Source organism: Styela clava, chromosome 5, assembly GCF_964204865.1.
Source record: "Styela clava chromosome 5, kaStyClav1.hap1.2, whole genome shotgun sequence".
In the NCBI taxonomy this organism is placed as follows: Eukaryota; Metazoa; Chordata; class Ascidiacea; order Stolidobranchia; family Styelidae; genus Styela; species Styela clava.
In genome coordinates this window covers 18,799,323-18,820,540 of record NC_135254.1, presented here as the reverse complement: position 1 = coordinate 18,820,540, position 21,218 = coordinate 18,799,323, and the positions used below count along the sequence as shown (strand labels likewise).

At 35.3% G+C, this 21,218-nt stretch overlaps 1 protein-coding gene across 3 annotated transcripts; it reads right to left on the bottom strand.

The window, feature by feature from the left end:
- Window positions 1–1,090: 1,090 nt before the first annotated feature.
- On the bottom strand, window positions 1,091–20,219 carry LOC120344328 (uncharacterized). 3 transcript variants are annotated; one of them, XM_078112776.1, is made up of 29 exons: window positions 20,066–20,219; window positions 19,371–19,553; window positions 18,950–19,090; window positions 18,495–18,668; window positions 17,923–18,062; window positions 16,591–16,717; window positions 15,968–16,089; window positions 15,198–15,381; window positions 14,968–15,112; window positions 14,644–14,785; window positions 11,408–11,567; window positions 10,262–10,375; window positions 9,478–9,591; window positions 8,782–8,895; window positions 8,287–8,400; window positions 8,079–8,192; window positions 7,651–7,764; window positions 7,393–7,506; window positions 7,100–7,213; window positions 6,778–6,888; window positions 6,326–6,466; window positions 5,927–6,100; window positions 5,555–5,703; window positions 5,122–5,272; window positions 4,365–4,486; window positions 3,467–3,665; window positions 2,683–2,812; window positions 2,340–2,484; window positions 1,091–1,956 (listed from the first exon to the last, which is right to left on the bottom strand). In XM_078112776.1, the coding sequence occupies exons 1-29, from the start codon at window positions 20,127–20,129 to the stop codon at window positions 1,813–1,815; spliced, it is 3,960 nt and encodes a 1,319-aa protein (XP_077968902.1). In that variant the 5' UTR covers window positions 20,130–20,219; the 3' UTR covers window positions 1,091–1,812. The 3 variants fall into 3 exon arrangements, with proteins under 3 accessions (XP_077968902.1, XP_077968903.1, XP_077968904.1); XM_078112777.1 differs by lacking the exon at window positions 7,393–7,506 and having other exon boundaries at window positions 20,066–20,218; XM_078112778.1 differs by lacking the exon at window positions 1,091–1,956 and having other exon boundaries at window positions 2,355–2,484; window positions 2,683–2,733; window positions 20,066–20,218.
- Window positions 20,220–21,218: the final 999 nt, after the last annotated feature.

Here is a 21,218-nt window from a genome sequence, read left to right as displayed (position 1 = left end):
AATTCATCATAACACTCAGGAACATTATGATCAGGAGGTTTACCAAAAAGTAAATCAGTCGGCAATGAAATTTCACGGCCCAAGATTAAACGATTCGGAGTAAAAGCTGTATTTTCATGTACAGTAAATCTATAAGCCATTAAAAGATAGGAATGTGCTCGTCCCAGTCTGTACGGCTGGAATCCACAAATGCTTTGAGCATTTGCTGCAAGGTCTCATTCATTCTAGACCAGTGGTTCTTAAACTTTTTGAGCCGCGCCCCCCTTTGAAAATATTTACAAACTTCGCGCCCCCCCTATTTTTGCTTTGAAAAAATGCTTTTGCGATGGGCAGGTTGCTATTTAATAAGATGGCACTATAAGAGTGTTGGTCTCATATCGTCATTGCTCAGATTGTTTAGGCATAAAACGCTTCGGAGTACAACTTTGCCATTCACTGTCGTATGTATAAAGCCAAATAATGGTTGGTCATCATACATTCTCGTATTTCCCCTCAGTTTGTAGTACCTGGTAAAGACAAACTAATTTTTAAGTAAAACTAAACACGCAATGAACCTATGTTTTAATGTATTTTCTGCTTAAACGTTTACATAAGAACTTAAAATTTCAATCAATTGTTTACTTCATCACTATTGAGCGATGCGAAAATTATTTACTGTGTGTTAAAAATAAGCAACAATTACAGACTTCTTGGCTTGCCTAACGTTTCAAACAAAATGGAGAAGTACAAATGAATTTATGTAAATTTAAAAGCAGTTCATTTTTTAATAGTTATTATGAATGTGGACGTTTCCTCGGCCCTTGGCCACTGAAAAATAAAGTCGCTAAGGGGTTTGCGATTGCATTTTGTTTAAATCTCGATTGTTTTCGTAAGCGTGGCCCGCTATGCCGTAAAAATCTTGATCGACTAATACTTGGCTCAGAAGTGGCTCAGTACTGTAGCAAGTACATAAGGATAGTTACTGTGTATTTTATTATTTTCACCACTTATTGTTAGTAGTGCATGTTATTTGCCTGAAACAAGGTCGTTGTCCCAATTCATTTCCTTTATGATATATTTTTCTCAGACAAGGTGCGGTCTCAGGGATAAAGACTGTTCACCCTAATATTCAAAGTTCAATTCCCACGTTATTAATTTCACGTGTTATGGAATGTGACTCCAATCTGGATTCCCTCAGACGATAATAAGCACACGATGTTGATTGTCGAATTGTTGTATATTATTGAAAAGATGCACGATCCAAATTCCAAATACAGATAAAATTGTACACACTTAATTCTTAATGCAGTAAGATTACGGTCAGATCACAAGTGAAACAAAAAGCACAATATTATACAACATTTCTGCACGTCGTTTCCCATGAGTCGTTTTGGTAGCAGTGCAAGCTTTACAATAACGACACCAAGACGATACTTGACTGTGCATTCTAGGCCAATAAAATCGTTCTCTCAATTTATGATAAGTTCTTTCTTTACCCAAATGTCCACCAGTACGCAACTCATGGAGTTGTCGGTAAGGCAACACAATTTGTAAAATGGATTCCCCACAGGCCTGGATGGCAAAAACTCGCGACGAAGCACTCCATCGACTTGCTGAGGCCTGTTTTCTTCAAACAAGTTGGCTTCTACGAAATACATATTTAATGGAGATTTTTGCGGAAATAATATACATAAAATAATCGTGCCATATGAAATGAGTACTAAATTCTTGCTTCTATTTATACACACACGTCTGTGACAGATCCAGAGATACAAAAATATGGACGATTGTTTGGACGGATTCTCGCCAGATCAAAAAAAAAAAATTTGAGGGTTAATTTTTCTGCATTGTTTCTTTTATCCAATTTGTATGACTCGAAACTTTTGTGAAGAATTCAGGTATCTTTCCATCACATTGAGCTCCAAAACTGTTGATGCCAACTTGAACCCAGCAAACTCTTCCATCTCTCTGAGTTATCTGGCAACAAGGCATTATGTTCAATAACTTGAATGAATGCGACTTATTGAAATGATCTATTGTTCCATTCTGTACTAATTAACTGTTACAAGTAAAGATGAGATGAAATTGCACAAAGTATCATCCATTTTTCATTGGTCTTTTGCCATATTTCATGGAAACTGGCCGATTAGGTGGGATAGGGCACCCATTTACATAAACGCGTCAAACGTTGCTGCGTATATATCAGAACTTCAAATCTGGGAAATTGCGAGTACAGGTACAGCAGTATTTTGCTCATATCGAGGAAAGAAGGTTTTCAAACTTCCGATGGCAATAAGTAGGCTATATGAATAGCATGTTATTTAATGGAATAGAATGATGCCATTTTGTAACAAATCTACCTTCCTCACGACAGGTCCCCCACCATCTCCGTCGCAAGCTGTCATTACTTTATGTGGTATTGGTGAAACGGTACAGAAAGATGAATTATACACGTCGAAAGAATTAGCTCTATGGCTGATAATGTCGTCTATTCCTTTTTGGCAACTGAAATAATTTTATCCTTATAAGTTATATCGAAAACACCCAGGAATTTTATTTTGTGATTTTGAAAATATATATTGAATAATAAGATAACAACTCATATACTGATGATTTTTAATAATGTTCATTAGATTAAATATAATTCTTTTTCTTGTGTTTCTGTCTATAGTCTCAGTAGTATAATAAAATGAGTTCAGTTACCTGTTTTTATCACCCACTTCTAAAACAACCTGTTGAAGACGATCCCTAAAACTACGAATAAAGTAATCAGTTTCATTTATTCCAAACCCGGTTAAAACAATCTTAACCCCTGGCTTCACGAGGAAATCACCTTCGAAAAACAAAATGAAAGTTAATGGTCGACATTGCACCAACGGTTGACTACACTAAAGCAGGGGTGTGCAACTTTTAATATAGGAGGGACCGATAGAAATAACTGAGTGTGACCGCGGGCCGCACCTTTATTTAACATCGACTATCTAGTGGTGCAGGCACAAAACTTTGCGTAATGATTTTGTGACATGCATTGTTTGCACAAACTAGTTGTTGAGGTATTATAAATTTATCGGCATAGATAATAAATTGGACTCAGGTATAGGCTTCGCAACGCAAAAGGATTGGAATTAATCGCACGTACCAAAATAAATTAACGATTGATTTCGCAGGCCGAACATCATTCAGAAAATGGCACTTTTCCAGGGGTCGCACAATTTTCTTTCGAGGGCCGCTTTTGGCCCCGACCGCAAATTGCACACTCCGGCACTCAAATATCAAAAATACACGAATTGAGCTTAAAATTGAGCTCAACAAGGCTGGGATGTTACTCAAATTTTAATAACCTGTTATTCACATATTATCCGGCAGTTAGACATATTTCAAAACCGACAATTTTCGATTATACACATTATCGTAAGCGTTAATTCAGGATAAGTCATCTCTAACGCAATATATGAACAAATACAAAACTATATAGACGTATAGCTACCCTCTGCTTCACATTTCGTTTCCTTGTCCCACCAACGCTTGTCTTTGGTACGCTTAAAATTGTCAGCCATGTGGCTACTCGTCACACACTTATCTGTACAGGGAAGGCAAACCGGTCGCACAGCAGCATTAAACGTTATCTCCTTTATATAGACGATAGGAACAGTAGATCTTGGAAGCCGTCTTTTACCAAGTTTTATCTAAATTTAACTTGTAGTAGGTAAAACAAATATATGGCCAGGTACAATGTTCGTTTTTACATTAAAATTCAAGTCCAATGTGTAGTCTTCACACCAAAAAGTAAACGAGAATATCGGTCGGAGACCGAAGACTTATCGATCGAAAGTTAGGGAATCCTTCAAAACAGAAACTGCGGTTTCGATTCAACCGCTCTTACGCCATAATGACACCGTGTGTCCCCTCACTAATTAAATAATAACTCGCTAATTATACGACATATTTCATCCACAATCAATAGGCTTCTGGTCCGAGGTATGATGGATGCACCTGCAATTTGCAATCAATGCACATTTGGAGCAGATTCAACCTCGCTTTCGTGAGATATCGCGTGTATCTAATAACAGACAAACAAACAAATACCTATCAAAATACTTACCAATCAAGATCGATAAGTAATTAGAGCAGACTTGTCTCAATTTCCCATACTCGTTTCACTGTTCTGAGTCAGAGTTGAATATATATTTCAGACAAATGGTTTGAATAATCATATAAAGTGGAATTTATGTTATGTTCCATGTTGGGATAGATATAATGCTTTGGTAAAGGGTGAAGTATTCATATTAGGGAGATTCATACAAGTAACACGCGACATATTTGATACTCCCTTTTTATACCCCTTTCATTGCTGAATATGATGTGATGATAGAGTTCAAACTTACCAGGCCAATGTCATTTTCAAATGTGGTCTTGTTATACTTTTCGTGCAGAATATATTTCAAAGGGCTGAACACTTGTACTGAGTCCTTTATTGTGTATTTCACAGATGACCGACTAGAAACTCCTTAGAAAACAAAATTAGCGAATTTATATGGACGTTTAAACCTTTGTAATCCAAAACATTAAAGTCAGCACAGAAGTTTAGAATCTATAAATTTGCAATTCATCTTTCACTTTTCAATTCTTTTGCAAATATTCTGTTCAAATAATAATCTATTATTAAACGACAATGGCCAATTTATTTGTCAACCAGAGTTTAACTTCCAAACGGGTTGCAATAATTACCCTAACATATTAATACATATTAATGTTATGTTTTGCCTATATGCAGTATATATATATAGCAAGATTCTGGTGCGCAAGATTCTCCCGTGCGCAAAAGTGGCAAGCTTTGTTTTACGCAGAACACTTCCTTCATTGTAGATTTTGCCTCGACATATTAATGTTAACTTGGTATTTCAAAAAGACTGTCGAGCACTATATATACGAACTGGTTCGTATTTAATGAGCAATCTAAATAATCGCCACAAACGAAAAATGCAATTATTCCTGCGCAGTTTTAACGTATATAGTGACATACATATAAAGAATGAACGTTTTAATTTTTGTAATCAGACTCTAGAAGTTTTTTCTGTCATTACTGGCTTTACTTTCTGTAATCAGGCTTCACAATACAACACGGCATATTCGCTTACTAACCAACTACAATGACGTAATGACGGTCAAAATCTTTCAGGCCCACGTCCCTAGATAAGTGCGCCGATGTTAATATCCACTGTTTGTTTATTATTGTTCCAGCTGCCTTCAGTTCCCATCGCTTTAAAGTATCAGCGACATTGATATTACCTGACTGAAATACAAGAAAGCGTAAAAAAAGAAATACGTCAGAGTAGGAGTTGCAGTAAAACATGCATGATAAAAGGAAGAAGACTACTCATATCTGTTCCGGAAGTAAATTCTATCTTATCAAAATACACACTTGAATATATTTTTCATTGTTGTATGCTGAGAACGTTTTCAATAGTTTCTTAATAATTAAAAAAATGTGTTATTTGTAAATTCTTCGGCAATCTTAAAAGTATTTTCGTATTCGGAAACCACTGGTGTATAAAATATGTAAGTTTCCATGTACCTCTACTACTGCGGTTAAAATCGATGCCTGCCAAGGCCAAGCATTGTCCGGTGCATCATCGCCGCCTACCACTCTCTTCACTCGTCTGGTTGCCAATTGGTTGTGAAGGTTTGGATCTAGGGGCCCAGTTACACCACATTCGGAAAAATCTGCATATGAGAATGTTATTCTTGCTTTGATTCATAAATTTAATATATATTGCAGGTGTATATGAAATGCATCTACCATATATAGTAAAATTCACTTGAATGCTAATATTTATAATAAAATAATTATGCTTTAATATAAAAAGAACAAAATTAACTTATCAATATTTTTGACGAATGATAGGACACCATTTTTGATGCAATTCAACCGAAATTTCCAACGTACCGACGCACGCTGGTTCAAGTCCAGACCATTTTCTGCTTGAAGTACAAACTCTTTCATCCGGACCAACCAGAGTATATCCTTCATTGCAAACGTATTTGACAACGCTTCCGTAAGTAACTTTTCCTACAACGACGTATCCATTTCTTGGATTTTCTAATGGTGGACATTCTGCGTCTGTGGTGAAAAGTCTCTCATAATTTCGAAAAAATGATGAATCGGGTCTTTTTCTTACATTAGAGTTAGACTGACTACTAATTTTTTCGAGAACTGACATTTAAAAAATGCAATACAAAGCCACATATTGGCATCTTATTGTCCGTAAAATTTCTGTTTAGCTTCCGAATTTTAGAGCAATAATTTACGATCTTTGAAATAATTAAGTTACTTATTAATGGTTACCCGGATTAAAGCATGACATCCCACACCTCCCATCGCATCGACATTTTTTCATTGATCCAACACACTCTATGTCTCTTGAGCACTGCTTGCGACATCTATGACCTGTTTCGACCAATCCTAAATGTCTGTTGCACGCCATAGCTAATAGAAAAACCAGAGGTTTGTTTCCAAACTATAGCAAAAATTAATTATAGTTTTTTTCTAAAAACGAATGATTTCTCATTTGTAACAAAAACATAAATGATAAAAATTCAACTGTTCATCGGACTATTCACCCTCGCTGCTTTAGTTGTTGTACGCAAAGTTAAAACGCCTGGCATATAAAACTTTTATTGTATTAGCTCATATATATTGCCCTACTGGTTCTGCTGAAGGTTTTCAGTTCACCTACTAGTTTTCAATCATTTATCAATATCGACTGGATTGGAAGCAATCGACATCTTCAAACTTACCCACTTCACATTTTCCACCCATGAAGTCAGAAGGACATTCGCAAAGAAAGCCATCAACAGCTTCGTAGCATTTTCCGCCATTATAGCAAGGATTTGGGCTGCAATATCTTCCTAAAAATTCAATTGAATGATTTAAAAAATTATTTATTCCATTTTTTTTTTTTGAAACATGAGCTATTATTAGATTTGATTTTCATTTTTTAAGCAACAATATTAATAATTTAACAGTGAATACATTTAAAACCAAGCTTATGGTAATATTTTGTATGGTAATACTTCACCATTTATTGAATGGGGCAGAGAGTAGGTTACTTCAAATCACCTATTTCGCAAGTATTTCCTCTGAAACCAGCACGGCAGAAACATTCGAAACCTCTAGGTAAGTTTTGACATCTTCCTTCGTTTTTACAGGGTGCGCTCTGACAATAATTTGTACCTGAAATGAAAATGAATGCCAGAGCAATTCATTAGCATTGTCAGCAAAATGTTCTCTAGTTACTTTATAAGCCAATATTCGCTCTATAATCGTTAATGCTCATTATTCAACATGAATAAGCCTAATTAATTTAAATTATTGATAAGTATAACTGGGGTGAACAAAATTAGGAAATTTACTTGTTTCACATGTTTTCCCTTTGTATCCTTCTAAACATGAGCAAAAAAAGTCATTTACTTTATCGTGACATTTTCCACCATGAAGACACGGATTGGGAAGGCAATCGTTAATGTCTGCAAGAAATATAAAAAAAGAAAGACACTGAAAATGGGAAGAGAAAACCGTCTTTTATTTTCCCTGTGTTGTAAGCAGGTAATGCCCAGCATCTTAGCAAATACAAATATTTTATAAAGCGTAAATTCAAATAATTTACTCACTTGACTCGCATCGCGTTCCTCGAAAGCCGTTACGGCAGAAACACAAATATCCTTCTGGTTTTGTTGTACACAGACCTCCATTCCTACATGGATCAGATTTGCAGTAGTTTATTTCTGCAATAAAATCTATACTCTTAGCAATGTTTTTGTTTCTGTTACATACACAAGCATAGATATATTAATTACATGTTTATCTATTTTGCGTTGATTATTACATGTGTTATCTTTAACTGAACCAGTAAATGTACCAAATTCCCACTTTCTTCATTTGCATCCTTTCGGGGAGAAAGAGTTCACATTATCATTGCGAAATACACTATTTAAACATGGGTTCGTTGAGCAATCATCAAATATCCGGGAATAAAATAATTCAAAACAATTCTCATTGATATCGAGTAACAAAGCATGTTCATATTTGAGTATTATACCTATTTCGCATCTTTCTCCTTTAAATCCATCAACACATGAACACAAAAAGTCGTTTAGCCTATCGACGCATTTTCCCTCATTTTGACACGGATTTGGAGTGCAGTCGTTGATGTCTGCACAGAAAATAGGAAATGTAAAACAATCATTATTCCCATTGGTAAAATGTTATTAAGAAATACTCAAAATGTATCAATATTTTTACTATACCAGTTTGGCATTTCTTCCCGCTGTATCCTTCAGCACAAGTACATAGAAAATTGTTGATTTTGTCTTTGCATATTCCACGGTTCATGCAAGGATTCGGTGAACAATCATCTATGTCTATAATTTTTGTAATAATTGATTTATATCATCTAGTTTTGGCACTATATGATGTAGTTGGGAATAAGCTGCATCGAGCGTTAGATTTATGCCTATTACTTTTCGATCTTTAGATCGGTAATTACTTATCGATCTGTGTTTTTTTTTTGCTACAAAACTCCCTGCTTAGTTAGTAATAAATCCAAACGTTTTATTTACTTGACTCGCATCGCGTTACCGTTACGGCAGTAACACAAATACCCTCCTGGTTGTGTTGTACACAGACCTTCATTCCTACAAGGATTAAGTTTGCAGTTGTTTATTTATGCAATACAACATTCATATCATTTCCATTGATATTGAGTAAAATCAACCAAGCATGTTCTTATTTAAGTATTATACCTTTTTCGCATTTTTTTCCATCGAATCCATCAGCACATGAACACAAAAAGTCATTTTCTCTATCGACGCATTCTCCCCCATTTAGACACGGATTTGGAAGGCAGTCGTTGATGTCTGCAGAGAAAATTGGAAATGCGAAACATTCAGTTTACGCTTAAGCGTTTCTTGAACTGTGTTCCGAGAGGTTCTTCAGAGTGTTCCGTGGAACTGCGATCGCTATTGGGACTGTATTAGTCGCCATGGTTAATTCGGCCATACTTTGGCGCCCCTGGGTCGTGAATTCGTCTCCCAACTGGCGACAAACATGCGGAAAGGTCTTGCTATCTAAACAAGCGGGCCAGCATAGAAATCATAGCATTTTCGTCAACCGTTCAATATTGTTAACCATTTTTTTTTTCAATTTTACCTTTTCAATTATACCATAGGCTAGGAAATATTTTGAAACCACCCTTTTCAAAGGAATGTTGGCTCACAACTGAAAGTTTCTAGATGTCATGATAAACTGGTTGTGCAAGATGATGTACAAAATAAATCTATTAAACAATTTTTTCTTTATCAATCTAACATTCTAATTTTTTGCTGTTCCGCGAGGCGAGATAATAACGTAAGTGTTCCAAAGCAAAAAAATTGGAAATGCTGCTGCTCAGTAAAATATTATTTTGATAAACTAAAAAATTATTGATATTTTCTCTATACCAGTTTGGCATTTCTTTCCACTGTATCCTTCAGCACAATTACATACAAAATCGTTGATTTTGTCTTCACATATTCCGCCGTTCATACAAGGATTCGGTGAGCAATCATCTATGTCTAAAAATTTTATAATGACTCATAAAATTGCGAAGTCTTCATGATAATACGTCTGGCAATGAAATTGAATTTAGCTGATGAAAGTTTCGGCGATAGATAGGTGCATGGATACGTTCACAAACTGTAAAGTATATTAAACTAAACACATTATAGGCATTAAAGTCAGTGTTCTGTTTCTGAACTGAAACGACAAGAAATCACGGTAGTTGCCATGGGGTTTCAATAAAAAGAAAATAGATTCATTGTTATGGATTCATTGATTCACTGACTTAACACGGCTTTTCTTTGGAGCCACCAATAAAATAAACGAGATAGCGATCAGAGATGGCCGATTTATCAATGTAGCAAACACATTCAGCACATGCGTGCTCTCGCTTCAAAAATGTAGGTCATACACGTTTTCTCGCTTTTTCAAAAATCTAGGATGAAATAGGATGAATGAAAGCACATGTAAATTTTAAAGCAGACTCAACCTCGCTTTCGTGAGATATCGATGAGTAACAATAAATTATTCATTTCATGTTACGTTGCCCCCTCCCCCCCCCCCCCCCCCCCCATAAAAAAAAACATAAAAAAAGAGAAGATAAAAAGAAGGGATAAATAAAGCCATCTTTTGTTAGGCAATAGGCAGGAAATCGCCTGCTTAGCTAAATCCAAACGTTTTACTTACTTGACATGCATTTCGTTCCTCGAAAACCGATAGAGCAGTAACACGAATACCCTCCTGGTTTTGTTGCACACCGACCTCCATTCCTACATGGATTAGGTTTGCAGTTGTTTATTTCTGCAATAAAACGCCACTCTTAGCAATGTTTGTGTTTCGTTTACAATACACAAGCATAGATCTATCGGTACTCCCAAAGTATGTATCGTGTTAGGCTTAGGCAATAAATTTGTTCCGATTTTTTTGTTTTAGTTCTATTACGAGCTGGGGGACTGTCATTGATAGCCTAGTGAATATCCACCTGGTAATATGTTTCAGTCCCATTAAACACAACTAAAAGTGTTTTCACCTAAGTCTTGATGCCGTTCAAACCAACTCATTTCCTAGTGTGACGACCCTTTTTTTTCTGTAAAATGATGTCATGTGATATTGTTTTCATATTTAGTATTTTGGCATTGAAGACACTGGGGGCGCTGTGACACTGTCGGTCTGTCTTTTGGGTGTGGCCGGTTGGCGTGTGCGGTGGGTTGGCAGAGTACAGTTGTCAGAGTGTGGTTGTTTTCGATTGGCTTTTGGTTTTTAGTGTGTGGGGGAGTGCCTTTGGTCTTCGGTGGGTTATCAGGGATGGTTGTCTGTGATTGTTGGATGAGGACTTGTTGGATGTTTTTGTGCCTGACAGTGGGTTGATGTTGGGACCATGTTGTTGTGTGAGTACAGTGCCATCGTAGATTATGTAGGGTTGTGTTTTGGGTTGTTGTCATAGAATTAGCTTTCATCAGTACTGTTCAAATGTTGTGCACATATAGAATTGTTTATTGTCTTTTAAAATGTTTGTCATAAGTTATTTTCAGCCTGTTTTGCAAATTGTAGTAGCTAGTTTAGTGTACCGGATTCTAGGGATCATTTTGCTTCTATTGAAAGTTGTCTTCGATTTCAGGGTCCGTCAGTGTTTTTATTGTGTATAGGGTTTTTCTTGCATTGTGCTGCCTGGTGTTAATGTTTTTATTGTATGCTTTCCGTTTCATTGAAGTGTTTGGTTGTATTAATCGTTGCTTGGTTTGATAATTATCAAATAGAACAAAATAGTATAAATTGAAGTGAATATCATTGAATATCCGTTGGAATACCGTTATTAAAAACTTAACAACCCACCTATTTTAGCTGTATTTTTAGAATCGTCTAAAGTCTTCCAAATCCAAGGCATTAATTTCGGAACAGATGTGTAAAATCCAGGATATTTTTTTCCACATTCCCATCCCCAACTAACGACACCAATTTGCAACCACTGTGTGGAATCCGACGATTTCCCCAACTAAACACCAAAAAATATATTAAATTTGATAGATTTTTTTCACTAATTCTCCTTTTGCGACAGTTATATAATACAATATGGATTGCATATTATGAAGATGGCAATAGACGTGCCATTAGAAACTCAAACAAGGCCGTTGTTTATTCAGTGGATTTTCCTCTAAAATAGAGAAATCCCATCGAGGTGCAATTTCGAACAATTCGAGAGAATTGAAATATCACATGAATCCGAGAAAAAACAATAAGAATGTGATGAATGAGCCGCGGTATCGGGGCCGATCAGTTATGACTCTGGCGCTTGCGGAATAAAACTCTACCACAAAACGGTATTTTCCCACCTTCTACATAAGTTTCTTATATATCTTCAAGTAATGTGTTGCGCGTTGCATGGTGAACTGACTATCCTTCGATATGAGTTTCGCGTAATGCTATATACGTATATGACCTGTGTCACAGAGAGGTTTGAATAAGAAGTTGAGAGTTTATAGCAACAGGTAAGCAGAATCTCATATAACAAAAGTTTTGCTTCGTAAGTCGTTCGTTTAGAGTGGACTCTAGATTAGTCTAGACTCTAGAATATAAAGAGCGTAGTGAAACTTGTGCTATGTGGAACAAGAGTTTTTTTTTCGTGGACATATTTTCAAGTTGTAATGAAGATTATCTATCTTCTATGTGACAAGTTACATATAATGAGGAAGCTGTAAATCAGGCATGTCCAACCTTTTTGTTCCGCGGGCCACTTCTAGATGAGGAAACCAATGGCGGGACGCGTACTCAAATACACATATATTTATATATACCAGTTCTGATTTACATTAGCAATTGCGCGTCGCTAAATCAAACGCTTGGATTGCACAAAGCTTTTGCGAATATCTGAACACGCATTTTCACGCAGTAACTAAATTTCAGAAATTTATTTAACGCAAAAATAACATGCACACGATTGCAAAGTACGAACAGAAAAAACAACGGTGTCTCCAAAATGTCGTGTCCCACGTGCCCCAGTTGTCCAACTTGTTCCACGTGTCCCAGGTGTACCACCTGTCCAACGTGTCCCAACTTGTAACCACTTGCCCCACGTGTCCTACTTGTTCCACATGTCCCAAGTGTCCCGTGCAAACATACCTATCAAAACTAAATATAACTCGGCAATTTATCTCATGTGTTTATGTCCCATATTAAATTTGTTTTTTAGAGTAATAATAAAGACGCCATCGTGAGTTTGCGTTAAACACAATTAAGTAAATTGAATATTTTACGCAACAGAAAAGTCTCGCTGAAAAAGTCGTTTTTTTAAAGAGCGAATAATTCCCGCAACTAATTCATGAGGAAAACGAGATATATATGGCCAAAATATCTGGTGAATGAGATGTATGAAAAATGGGATTCATGTGGACAAATTAGCTGGCGAATGAGATATATGTGAAAATATAAACCTGGACGACATGTATGAAGAGAAAACACTTCGTGCTTTAATGAGCTGTTTTTGTTCATTGGAGACGGTAAAAAAAAAACAAAATGAAATTTTCCGCGGACCGGCAAAAAAGCCTCGCTGACCTGCACCGGCCCACGGACCAACGATTGGGAACCACTGATCTAAAGCATATAGAACTTTTATTGTGTAAATGAGTTCTCAATAAAACATGCCCTCCCCCAATAGTTTTCTGAGATTACATCGAATTTTTAAAAGTATTATTTGACAGACCAACTTTTCTAATAGTCATCTTCAGTGTGAAACTTGATCACTTCAGAAAATAAGGTGGGAGTTGACCTCGATGACCTCATGATCGTATCGCTCTCTCCTGTCAATACCGAAGCAATTTTATCTGTGTTATGTATTTGCCGTTTGTTTTTGGTTGACAAAATAATAAATCTGTTTATGTGTATATGGATTATGTTTATGGAATGTTTACAACGCTTTCTGCTTTGACCTTATATTGTTTGTTTAACAAGTGTGCCAACGCAATTGTTTGTTCACTAAGGCAATTGTTTATTTTACTAGCTTGCACTGACAGTGCGGTGAGAGTAGATAGGCAACTTTCAGGAATAGCGCATGATTCATTAAAAAGACATAATGGATACCCAAAGAAAATGTTTAGTAATCAGAGCAACCGTCAAGATACGAAAGAAGAACTGAAACCGATCACGTCAACTACCATTCCATATGTTAAAGGAATTTTGGAAGATGTAAGGATTAAAGTTAGTTTTAAGCCCCAAAACACAATTGGCCAACTACTTTCTAATGTCAAAGACCGCCCTTGCCCCAACAAGAAAAACGGCGTGGTATATGCAATCCCATGCGTTGATTGTTGCTCTATCTACATTGGAGAAACGAAACGAAGTCTAGAAACTAGAAGAAAAGAACATCAGCGTGATGCAAAACAAAAGAAATTTGAAAAATCGGCCCTTTCGAAGCATGCCCTTTCTACTGATCACAGCATTGATTGGGATAACAGCAGGATATTGGAACATGAAATTCACTACAGAAAAAGACTATTTCTCGAATCTTATGATATCAACAAAGAGAAAAATTGAACGAATGAACGATAAAGAAACTACATTGTTCCCGCATGTATATAAATCATTGTTTAGATAGTCGCGTAATTGTTTGAACTTGCGCTTATTCACTCGGATCTATTATCATATTGTCCCTTTTTTTTCAGTTTTTCACGCCGTTTAATTTTTACTATCTTTTTTTATTTATTTTTCTACTCCATATATATACGATAGTGTACTCTTCATATCATGCCCTGATGAAGTTTTTCTGAATAGAAATTTGAAACGTCGGCAAATTATATCGTTTTACTATACACCGGTTGTGCTTTATTTATCTTTAACTTTCAGGAATGATGCGTCGGACCTCATTACAGAGAGTGGTTGGATATAGTCAGCGGGCCGGTCAAAATCTCTTCGCGGGCCGGATCCGGCCCACGGGCCGTATGTTGCCCACCCTTGATCTATGTCCTATGTGACAAGTTACAGATAATGAAGAATTTGTAAATAATCCCAAAGTTGGGGATATATACCATGTTAACTTAAGTTCTGGAAACATAGGCCAGTGTTCAATAAAGAAGTACCTGTTTAACAAGAGGTCCCCCACTGTCTCCTTTGCATGCATCAACTTTTAAAGTTTTATTTGCACTTTTGGCACAAATCATCCTGTTTGTATATCGAGCATTACGATCTTCTACCTGGATTTTTCTTATCGCATCGACACATCTTTTTGAAACAAAATGACCCAATTTCATTACGACATTCCAAAAAGTAAATAAAATTTAGACAATGGAGTCGTTTGCAGTTTCATTCAGTGCATAAGGCCTCGACATCGGGTCACTATTCTAAATTGTTTCAAACAAAACCTTTGAATTTTAAATGAATTTGAAAGAAACTTTTTTATGTACTTGTTGTCACCCAGAATTTCCAATTCGCCTCTTTGCAATGACTTCGGTCGGTAGTGGTGTTCAGAATCAAAATCCCTTTTCTCTCCAAACCCTGTAACGATTGCTTTTTCACCTGCACTGACACCATACGGTGTTGACGATCTACCTGAAAACATATACAAATATATTTCGCGTAAAGAACTGCGCAGGTATAATTTGTTCTTATAAATTTATCTGATCAGACTACTCACTTTGCAAATTACAAAGCCTTTTATCGAAATTTTTCCAAATATCAACTTTTTGCAACATATCGCCTTTCATGCACGGAAGACATATCGGACGAATATACTGTGAGAATGATATTGAACCGTCTATTTCTTCTATATCGTGTACAAAAATATTTCCTTTCCGCTTAAGTCTTTTTCCAACTCTAATCTGCCAAAACATGACATCAACATGAAATAAAAGCCAAGGTTATGTATGAATTACATTTACAGAAAATTTTAATAAAAACTGAGAAAATGGTTTTAAATACGATTACCGCCAACTACTATATTTGTTAACTTACTATTTTGATCAAGCAACTGCAACTGATACAGCTCAAATTGAAATACTGCAGTTTTCTTGAATTAATTTTGAGGTTTTATATGTTATGAAATTTTGGTCAGAGTAAGGCCTTGGTTGCCTTTACTCAAAAGTATGGTGATTTCTTACAAAGTCAGAAGAAATGGTATTGGCATGCAAGAAGCAATTCACTGAAAAAGTTTCACTGTAACAAGGCTAACTGACAATGCGTATATGCAAGGCACGTGGATAGTGTTAGGTTGACATGTGGTGTAATCGGGGATGAAAATATAGCGCTAATACTAATGGTAAGTTATAACAATTGTATAATGTACGCCATTGTAAATGTAAACCTTGCAAATTGACTGTTTACAATCAATTGCTGCCGCCTTCAGTTTACCACAACACGGTGAGATACATTAACCACCTTAGGCGCTATTCATGTTCTGAAACATACCATTGCAATATCGTAGTCAAAAGTCGATGAATCATAATCTTGGTGTTTTTGTATTTTTTCGGCTTCATAAAAATTGATTTGATCTGGAATGCCTTGGTCCTCGTTGGGATATTTGGTCATTCCTAAAAAACATTAGCAGAAAATGGGTGATGATGAATCATTAGATTAAAATTGCATGCTTTCATATATTATAGCAAATGAGAAAATCAAACACTTGAAACCATCCTTGGTTATAACAATTGTGATTTTTTAAAACTATTAAACAATTACGTAGATACTTGCACAAAAAAAATTTGGCGAAGGAAACTTCAATGTTTAAATAAAAAAATTTATAAAGTTTTTATCCATTTTTAATACTTTTACATTTTATACATACGTTTTATTTGTTCGATACAGTTATAGAGACTGTTCAAAAACAGAGTAGATTAAGAACAGCAAAATGCTTTAATTGCTCCATCAGATTGATTGATTTCATTTCAGATAATGTGTAAATCAAGGTAGTGAAAGTACTTGTTTTTATTCAGCCAAGCGTAAAACATAACCCAATATTGAAGTATATCCCATCAATCAAATACCATCAAACATTCTCTATTTATATAAGCACCCGTTCTTCTTGAACTTACCTACAGCCATTAAAAAATACTTTTCGGGATTACGATACGGAAGAATGTCAAATACATGAGCAGCTGATAAAATCCATTGGCTATTAATGATTGATCCACCACCAAATCCAGATGTTCTGTCATAAAACTTCAACAAAACACCAATTAATGAAATAGCTTGGTGTCACTTTTGGGTCAATGTTTTGGTTCCTTCTGATTTTTATATCTATCACACACAAATCAGACATGTTTGCAATTTTTTTGAAATGGTGATTGATGTATAGTTCCAATTTAAATAGCCTGGTTCTTAGAGGAATATTGGACTGTCATATTAAACTTTACATTGTAGCAGCTTATTAATCCCCAATTATTGACACATCAATTTGAGTGCCGTTAAATTAAACTATGAATAACTTTTTAGTTCAATTTTTTTTATGGTGATGCGGAATTCCCATTTTTTGCTCGTTTCGTTTTTTTTTATATTTGACAGAAATTTTAGTGGAAAAATACATTTTTATGTACTTCGATTTCGAAATTGTTGTGCCGACATTTCTACATATCACGGAAACAAGTATTAAAAGATCGGTAAAGGACAACCTTTCCCATATTAAATTTTTAGTAGCGTCACGGGTCATTGAATACTGTACCAATTATGACATCACAGAGATATCACGTGCCTCGAGCTCAAGTTTCCCCCGCCTTTTACCGACTCAGACTCAAGGTCGGTTAGTTATTTCAGGTTGCCCTTCGCATTTGGCAGCGTCTTTCTAGTTTGGGATTTAGGCCAAAGCATGGCTTAGTTTTCTGAATTTACTTTGTCGTTCTTGGATGTCTATTTAAGTTTTTTCATTGATTCATAGGCTGTTTGTTTACTTTGTCTACTTTGTAAACCATATTTGTATAACAGTCGCAGACTTGTAGTTCATAGACCGGAAAATTCGTTAACTGAATATAAAATAAGCAATATCTGAAACTATACAGTAAAACCTAACCCTATCATAATATCCTGAACCGCAGCGTGGACTAGTATACTGTAGCTTTTTCATCTGTTTGAATTGCCCTATCATCTTTCGACAATCAGGTACCAAAATAAATTGAATATTTCATATTGAAATCAATCCGATACATTGCAAGTCAGTGCCAGTCATATTAGACAGAAGAAAAAAGTCAGGAATACAGCCAGCTTCACAGTCTGCAAGCCGATCATTTCGATGAGCAGCTTCTCAGAGTTAAAAGGCGGGACTTGCCGATGCACCAAGGCATGGAGAATATATTTGTATAGATGATTCATTTAAATTAATGGGTGTCATAATTATTGTAAAAAATATGCAAAAAAAGTATGCATTGCTATACCTCTCTAACGAGTTTTTTATTCTTATGGAACAACAACACTTGCCACGGCCATTCCCCAATCTCAGCATCTGTTCCTTCAATCACATTCCCAGAAATTTTAGGATGAGTATCGTAGGTGGAATGTCCACATGAACTAAAAGCTTTTAGGAAAAGTTTGTTGGAACAGTGATTATGAAACGTTCATGTAATGTTATACAGAAGTCTTCTATCTATCTAACTTGAGAAACTATTCAAAAAGTATAGAAATGTTGATATAAGTATTTTACCAATTGTAGGCAATGTGTATAAGTTAGTAACTGACACATGTAAGGTGTGATTTATTGATATATGAAGCACTGAACTTATATAAACGAAAAATTGTTCAGTTCATTGAGGTATAATTTAAGAAAGAATATGAAACTTTGCAATGCGAATGTACGTTTAACTTATTTGAATGAAAACAAGTGGGATATGAACAAAGGACTATATACCTCAGTTACCAATATTCCAAGCAAATATCGAAATAGTATGATATATTCGAGTTCTGTACATTCAAATAAGGCATTACCATGTAAAAAACAACACCATCTTACCGGCACATTTTGGTTCGACCCCTGACCATTTCCTGTCAGATTGGCATCTTCTTGTTATTGGGCCAGCAAGAGTAAATCCTTCATTGCACCCATACGTTATTGTGTTTCCATATGATATTTTATTTTTGATAATGTATCCATTTTCTGGAACTTTTGGTACAACGCAATCCGCATCTAAAATAGGGCCTTTGATTTTCGATTTAGCTAGCCACAAAACCACAATAGTCATGGTACTCAAAGATTAGTTGAGGACCTTGTTCTTTATTTTGGCTCTGATCGAAATTGTTAAATCGTGAATAAAACTGTTAGAATAACTTACAGAAACGGCACAGAATATTAAAAGTATTCTTCGTGCAATCGCTCTGAAAAAGACTAAGCAAAAAGACCTTCTATAAGTGACGAAATTAACGTAATTATGCACTTTTTACACTTGTAAATCACGAGAACAATTATACCTGGATTAAAACATGATTTTCCGCACCAATCATCGCACAAGCATCGCTTAAAACCTCCTCTACAACTCTGGTTAGTTATACAAGGCTTGCGACATTTTCTTCGTTCATCCACCCTTGTCAAATCTCTTTGACATGGATCAGCTTTATAAATAAAATTGTTTTCATAAAAAGATCATCTTTTGTTAGTGGATTTATTAAATTGAAAATACAAAAATCTTGAAAATAAATGAACAAAAATATAAGCAATCACAAATAACTTAATTTACTACTCCAAGAACTCAGCATTATACATTACCCATAATTACGATTGTCCTGTGATTTATTAAATCACATATATATATCACGTATATATATAACAGCGACTGAATTAAGTTAATTGAAAAACAACTCTACAAGAAAAATACACATAATAAACACGTACGTGCACAATACGGTACAGGATCCGACCAATGACCACTCTTCAAACATGAAATGCGTTTCTTGCCTTTTCCTTTAAAACCCCTATCACAAGCAAATTCTAGAACGATGCCCACTGTGTAGGGAGGTTCTCTCGAAGCTATAATGTCTCCGTATTGTAAAAATCCTACGTCTCCGCAGTAAACTACTATAATAATATACCTATAGTTATAAGTTTATACGGTAATCTATTCTAGAACTAATTCGAATATGAATGATAACTACCATATTGTTCATTTTCGGATCACGTCGTAATTTTCATTACGAAATGGTCAAATATTCAAATAATTTAAAATAGACTTTCTATACAAAAAGGAAGTTCATGCATTATGCAATATTTAGGTCGTATTCAACACCAAACCCATGTGTATAGGGTAACTTTCAGGAACCGAAGTTGGTGTTCATGCAAACGGAATACGACATACTCGGCCATAAAGGCTAGTTGATAATTTTGTATTCATCATTATATTTTTAATATTTTCTCAGTTAAACTTTTTCGAACAAGTCGGCATGATTCTAAAACTAAACTTGGTTGAAAATATTTGCATCTGACTAAATTTCAGTTTATATGGTACCTGAACCTTTTTGGAATATATCCCAGAATTTAAGTTGTCACATTTCAAGTTATAAATGAAAATTGTTTATGAGCTCAAAACTTACCTTGTTTTCCATTTGTTTCTTCAATATTATAAACAAGAACAAGAAATACTATTGGGATAAGCATGGCCCGCGACAGATTTAATAAAAAACTGTAATTAAAAACCAAAATATATATTTATGAATAGTGTTTTAATAAAGTGAACAGTTCCGCGCAAATTAAGCCACCATATGAGGTTCAGACATTCAGTATTTTAGCGTCAATTCATTATAATGCACATATGTAATATTTGCATGTACTGGTTCCATGCGAATATATTACAGTACTATAAATAAACCTATTTTTATCACGGGTTCCGCAATTAGCCTATTCTAAGATGTCAATATCTTTGGCCAGTGTATAAACTGCCTCAACCTTATGAAAAAAAAAATACTTCTTAATAAATTCCATCGATCGCTGTAGGTCCTACTCGCGGAATAACAGGGCAATTAAAATTAATACGAGCTTATCTAATCTACAGACACTTTGCGGCTCTGACCACCAAAAAAATTTTAGCCCAGGGGGTTTCCAAAATATATGTTCTGATCGATATCACAGCGTTTAAATAAACAACACTAAATCAAATCTATCATTTTCGATAAGTTGTAGTGTAACCATAATTGCTTGCAACCGCAAAGCAAAGAGTATGCTTCGTGAAAAACCGAGCTAATTGAACTAATTGAAATTAATGTAAGCAGCGGTTTCCCAATTTTAAAAAAAAGTTATCATGATTTACGTACCTATTATTTGTTCGCAAAATAAATTTCTACTGCTTCCATTGCACTACTACATTAGTGAAATGTTGAATCCAACATCGTAACATGCGATACGACGTACAAGATAGCATCTCGTCACAGATTGAAGATAAAGTCACTTGAAAATACGTTTCAACTTTAGCTCGATCGAAACGCAACAAATCTATAATCGTTCTGCATTAGCTAATATAGTGCTCCCTAAAAATAACTTTGGCATAAGATGTTGAATTTGAGATGCCATCCATAATCTTCTTTTGGGGCTTTTAAGTAGGATCATAGGTATAACGATTATTGATGATCATTGCGGTTGGGGTTCGATTTGACCCTTATGAATTTAAACATAGGCTACTTGCTAAAAAAAAAGTCCGAAATTAATCGTGCACGTTATTTTCAATGTGTATCAGTTTGGCTACACATACCG

What these genes read in the sequence shown, in the direction of transcription:
- LOC120344328 (XM_078112776.1), bottom strand. Translation starts at nt 20,129, where the DNA reads ATGCTTATCCCAATAGTATTTCTTGTTCTTGTTTATAATATTGAAGAA. An exon ending in TGGAAAGAAATGCCAAACTG is followed by an intron (nt 8,896 to 9,477) that starts GTATAGAGAAAA and finishes TTTTCTCTGCAG; the next exon opens with ACATCAACGACTGCCTTCCA. An exon ending in GAAGTGGGTGATAAAAACAG is followed by an intron (nt 2,485 to 2,682) that starts GTAACTGAACTC and finishes AAATTATTTCAG; the next exon opens with TTGCCAAAAAGGAATAGACG.